The sequence below is a fragment of the Numida meleagris genome, chromosome Z (assembly GCF_002078875.1).
Source record: "Numida meleagris isolate 19003 breed g44 Domestic line chromosome Z, NumMel1.0, whole genome shotgun sequence".
NCBI lineage: Eukaryota > Metazoa > Chordata > Aves > Galliformes > Numididae > Numida > Numida meleagris.
In genome coordinates this window covers 35,409,605-35,415,604 of record NC_034438.1, presented here as the reverse complement: position 1 = coordinate 35,415,604, position 6,000 = coordinate 35,409,605, and the positions used below count along the sequence as shown (strand labels likewise).

The following is a 6,000-nucleotide window of genomic DNA, read 5'->3' as shown; positions in this document are numbered from 1 at the left end:
ACAACTTTCAAGTAATCACTGTAGTTGTGCAAGAGTCCCTCTTCCATCTAGTCTGCTACTTCATGCAACTAAATGCTATTTGCTCCCTAATAGTAACATACATGCACAAGTAACATTTTCAGTCAAGAAACACTGTGCTGAAAGGTCATTTATACATGCTTTTGAATATCCAGTTACTCAAAGTCGTTTTATTTCTCACAGTAAGTCACAATTTCCACACTGCTTCTCTTTTTGCCTCAATATGTGAGCAGACAGATGCTTGTCACAGGACGTGGATACGAGATCATACTCTTCAGCTGGTCTAAACAGGAAAGAGAACCTGTTCTTGGAGAACACCCAATTTATATTTCAGCTTTCAGAATGGTTTGGGTTCTTTCCACTTCTGTATGTTTGAGGTAGTCTACTGATCAGGGAAAGCTGGATACTACGTGTATATTTAATCTAAACTCCTACTCATCCCCTCCTCTCCAAAATCATACTGAAATTATTGTCACCCACTTTTCAAGGAAGCGTGTCCAAGGAGCTTCATAGCAGTAGCAAAGCACAAGTACAGCATGAAAGCTGGCAGCAATTAAGTCCCCAGTACACAAGTAAGGAATGCTAAGGAATGCTACAGCAACACTCAAACACTTAATGTGGATTTTCATGCTTTAATTCCCTATCTAGTCCAAAATACTTCTTTGTAAACCACAGAAGTCCTACTGATGGATGAGGACACACCTATCACATGAATTAGCAGGTTACAAACTGAGTATAGGAGGCACACAGTCACACTCCATAGCCCATCTGCAAATAGCACTGGCTGTTTTTAAATACAATATATGTTTCACAGATCTTTTTTAAAAGCTTTAGCTAGCAGACCTGCTGAATGGTGATGCTCTATTTGTCAAGACAACATTAAGCAGTTTTACTGCTTGCTACAATGCAGTGGTAACAGATAGGATGAATGACAGTCATATTAGGATTGCAGCCAGCTTTTGTCAAAATCAGAACCTCCAGTCAGTAGTGACACCTCCAAAAAAGAAGTAAACACTCACAAACTCATCATTCACAGAATCACAGAATTGTAGGGGTAGAAAGGGACCTCTTGAGATCATTCAGTCCAATCCTGTGCTAAAGCACATTCAAAACAGCAGGTGGCAGAGGGAGGCATTCAGGCAGGTCTTGAATATCTGCAGAGATGGTGACTCCACAACCTCTCTGGGCAGCCTGCAGCAGCACTCTGTCACTCTGACAGTAAAGTAGTTCTTCCTCATGTTTGCATGGAACTTGCGTTGCAGTTTCTGCCCACTGCTTCTTGTTCTATTGCTGCATGCCACTGAGACGTGTCCACTCCCAACAATTTGACTTCTGCACTTTAGATATTTATAAATAGAGATGAGATCTCCTCTCAGTCTTCTCCAGGCTGAACAGTCCCAGGTCTCTCAGCCATTCCTCATAAAGGAGATATTCCAGGCTCTCAATTATCTTTGAAGCCCTCTGCTGTACTCTCTCCAGTAGTTCTTTTTTGAACTGAGGAGCCCAGAACAGGACACAGTATTCTAGATGTGGAATCATCAGGGCAGAGGGGAAGAACACTTCACTCAACTTGCTGGCTCATGTCCAACCTGTCGTCCACCAGGACACTCAGGTCATTTTCTGCAGAGTTCCCCTCCAGCCAGGCAGCCCCTAACATGCACCGATCCATGTGGCTGTTCCTCCCACGGTGCAAGTCTCTACACTTGCTCTTGCTGATTCTCATCAGGTTCCTCTTCACCTAACTGTCCAGTCTGTTCAGGTCTTGAATGGCAGCACAGCCTTCCAGTGCATCAGACACTTATCCCAGCATTGTATCATCAGCAGACTTGCTGAGGATGGACCCTTCAGCCAGCTATAATTTATAAAGGTGTTGAATAAGACCGCAACCAGCGCTGACCCCTAGGAACTCAGCTACTTACAGACCTCCAGCCAGACTCTGCACTACTGATGACAACCCTCTGAGCTCTGCCAGTCAGACTGTTTGCAATCCAGCTCACTGTCCACTCATCTGAAAGTTGCAAGAATGCTGCCAGAGACAGTGTCAAACATCATGCTGAAGTCAAGGTACACAACATCCACTGCTCTCCCCCCATCTACCCAGCCAGTGATGACATCAGAGAAAGGTACCAGGTTGGTCAAGCATGATTTCCCCTTTGTGAACCCATGCTGACTACTCCTGACAACCTTCTTCTCTTCCAATTGCTTGGAGATGGCATCCAGAACAAGCTGTTCCATTGCCTTTCCAGAGACAGAGGTGAGGCTGACTTGCCTGTAATTTCCCTGATTGTCCTTCTTGTCCTTTTTGAAGACTAGTGTGACATTGGCTCCAGTCATCCTCCAGTCATGAGGAACTTATCCCATTCTCCAAGACCTTTCAAAGATGATAGAGAATGGTTCAGCAGTCACCTCTGCCAGCTCCCTTATCACACACACCTGTGCATCCCATCGGGAGCCATGGATTTGTGTGCATTGATTTTGGCTCACTCTCTGATGAGATCAACCTTAACCAAGGGGAAGTCTTCCATTCCCCAGACTCAGTCCCCATGCAGTTCTCTTCACTCATGCATTGTGGTAGGCATGTAACCAGGAGACAGAATTTTTGAGACAGGATCCGAAGTGCCATTCTCCTGAAGTCAGACTTATATCTCACTCAGATTGAAACATGAAAAAGGAACACAATTCTAGGAAGAAACCCCATTATCTTCTACAATGATAGTACTAAGAATAGATAATCAGTGCTATTCAGCCACAGAAAAATTGAGTCCTAACATAAGTGCATGTAAGCAGTTTCACCTATTCAAACATTGAAAACAAACTGTACTTTTCATTAACTGATCCTCAGAAACTAAAGGTTTTTCCACTTAATGATAATAGTAATAAAAATTTTTACCTTACATGTTCAGGGTTATAAGAAGCCGGGTATTTTGATGATCAAAGAACACATCTGAGCACAGATCTTGCAATAAAGTAGACAGGCCTTGTACCCTCAGTTATTTCAAGGATATTTTAGCAGCCCCCTAAATCCTTGGACTACAGCCCTAATTTTCATACTCATTCACTTCTGTCAAATATGTGTATGGATGCTAATCCTCATGGAGCTTATTGCAGGAACTCCACAGTCAGACAGAGCTTCACCGATCAGTAGTGGTTAGTCTTCTGACCTGTGATGTAGGTGTAAGCTGTTCTTACCTAAAGCTTATTTTATTCAAAATAAGAACTCTTTACTTTTAGCACCTGAAACCCTTCATATCCTGGCTTAAGTTTTGCAGTGAGTAACTTTATTTCTACTATCTCATTCTTGTATGAAAACCCTGACATATCAATTTTGTGGGCAGTTTACTGACAGAATGCTGTTAAGAAAAACTCTCAAAATCAAGTGGACAACAAATTATATATAGAATTCTACTTAAAGCTTCTCTCCTGGTCAAAAAAGAGAGTACTGCATATTTTCAAATGTTCTCAGACTCACTTGTTTGTATGTACATTTCAGACATCAATCATAGTTTTCATCCCTTTACAAAGCATACTCCTCATTTTAAAAAATTATAAGAGTTAACTAAAGAACTAGAAATTTATTTTAGGTATTCAGTGAGATACTGATAATATCTTCTTAACTATTTAACTATTTAACAGCTGTATTCAACATTCTATTGATAACATTTACTTTCAAAGACTTAATGCCTACAGTCAAAACTCTACCAATCAATTCTATAGCCAAGGATAAAAAGCTATTGTGTGTACCATCACTTCAGCACAGCTGAAGACTGCTCCTGGTCATATCCAGTTTTACTTTAAAAAAAGTTACACATCACTGAGTTTCACCTCTGCAAACTAACTAGCTCATGGTTTCAATTGTTTCAAAAACACAGGCTCTGCCACATCTTCTTGCTGTAGAAAAATAAAGACTTTACCCTTCCAAGAATACAAAATGCAACGCTGGCTAAAAAATAATTACAGTAATGAAGTATATTACTAGTCTATTCATTAACATAGGTCTATTTTCACAAAAAAAAAAAAAAAAGCACAGCTACTTACACACCATTCTCTTCTCACACATCTTCTGTTTCATTCATTTATTCATTCAAAAACTTTCCATTTCAGTTGGAAAAGTTGAAGAACATCCTTAACTGTGTAAGGGGAATACAGTTTAATAAAAGTAAACTCCAAATTTTTAGAAAAACAATCATCAGTTTAGTCCAATACAACCTAGAACAGTTAAACACATTTTTGATATTACTGAAAGTAACAAAATAAAGAAACTTCCTTTTTATTTAAAGTATTATTTAAACAAGCCGCTATGAAAGATGTAGAAAAATCATGCATGCCATCTCATGTATTTTTACAAAGTTTTAAGAATCAAAGCTCTTAATCATCGATCCTTTGCAGTTTCTCATCTTTTACAATTTCTGAAGATTTGAATGACTGATGTTATAAAATGTTCTATAAAAACACCAAATATTTTATATGTGTGCGTGTATGCATATATATTATGTATCACTGTTCATCCATCCTTCCAAGTCGTCGCCGCCGCCTACAGAAAGCCTTTAAGTTCCATTTGTTTGCATCCAACATAAAAGGTCCATTGTAGACAAACAGCAGCGTCATCTTTTCATTGTAAGTGAGATTCTGCAAGAGCTGGGGAAAAGCACAAAACTCAAAGTCAAAACAGCTAGAAAAGATTATGTTCCCCATTATCTAAAAGAGGTGAAGAAGGTTAACATTAAGCTTAGACCTTAGAAGGTCAACGCTACAGGATGATTTCCTAATTTTTCTGACAGATGACGTATAATTTCTTCCTAGAAACTCCCCAACAAGACTGTACACATAATTCAGGTAATTTACATTTTTCACTATTCTTACTATGAAAAAATGCTTCTATCTATTCCGTACCTTCTTGCTGTAAATGAAGTCTTTACACACTTGCCCTATCCACAATTACCTAATGTTAGATTGCTTTGACCTCTAATCTAGCTCTACAGAAATGAAACATTCATTCCCAGTACGATGGTTATCTGTATCAGAGTTTGATACTACAAATGCTGATTTTCAAACTTAGGACTCACTCCTGAGGAATACACTCACTCATTCTGACAGTGAATCACAACTATTCAGAATACAGCTTGCCTTATCCTTATTTACACAAAGTGGTATCTCAGTACAATTCTTTGTGGTAGACCATTACCATGTCAGTATGTGGTTGTCATCTACTTATGGTTGATTTTACTGAAAACAAATCTGATTATGCAAAAAAAAACAAAAAAAAAAACCAATTCAGCTAAACAAAAACCTCAATATTATCTCTTCATAATGGTATGATGCTGCTGAATAGTGGTCCTACATGCTCCTTGATCTTCCTCTTACCGTAAATGTTAAATAGACTTTTTTAAACTCTGAAGTTTCTTCTTGCTTCTCATTTTCACTCTGATCTTTCTGGCTAGCTCTGCACATTCAATTTTTTTCCCTTATCTGTTCTTTCTAATTCAACAATGAGCTCAACTTTTAAAACAGACTCTGAATCCCCAGTCATCTTCTACAGCCCCTCACACATGAGAAGCACTTAAATTGGTAGAGCTATACTTTTAATAGCCATTCAAATGACTGTTGTTTCTCCAAGTAAGAAAGAGAATAGCAGAACCAATGATAAGGACAGAAATCACAAAAAGACAAAATGAGACAGATATACGGAACAAGGGAGACAAAAACAACACAAAGAAGAAAAGACCAATTGTGTGGAGATAAGTAAACTTCAATATCAGAAGGAATAACAAGCATCATCTTCCCTCTATTTTTATTTATTTTAGGTAAATGCTGTAGCTGACTTTTCCTAGGTCTTTCAATCATTCTTTAAAGGAAAGAATAGCATAAAATATCCCAGATTTTCTAAAATGCAGTAAAGGTGGGGATGTAGGAAAACTGACATCTTAATAAGAAGTATACAGCCCACTCCTGCCTCCTTGGAACACAAATAATTTTTAGTGGTTC

The 6,000-nt window shown here is 38.6% G+C and overlaps 1 protein-coding gene across 1 annotated transcript in view; it reads right to left on the bottom strand.

Annotated features, from left to right (window-relative positions):
* The window catches only part of SMC5 (structural maintenance of chromosomes 5), a 65,008-nt gene continuing 63,067 nt past the window's right edge, over nucleotides 4,060-6,000 (bottom strand). The window contains exon 24 of the mRNA XM_021380586.1: nucleotides 4,060-4,653. Within this exon, the coding sequence (XP_021236261.1) occupies nucleotides 4,513-4,653 (141 nt within the window). The 3' untranslated portion in view covers nucleotides 4,060-4,512. The remainder of the gene's footprint in view (nucleotides 4,654-6,000) is intronic.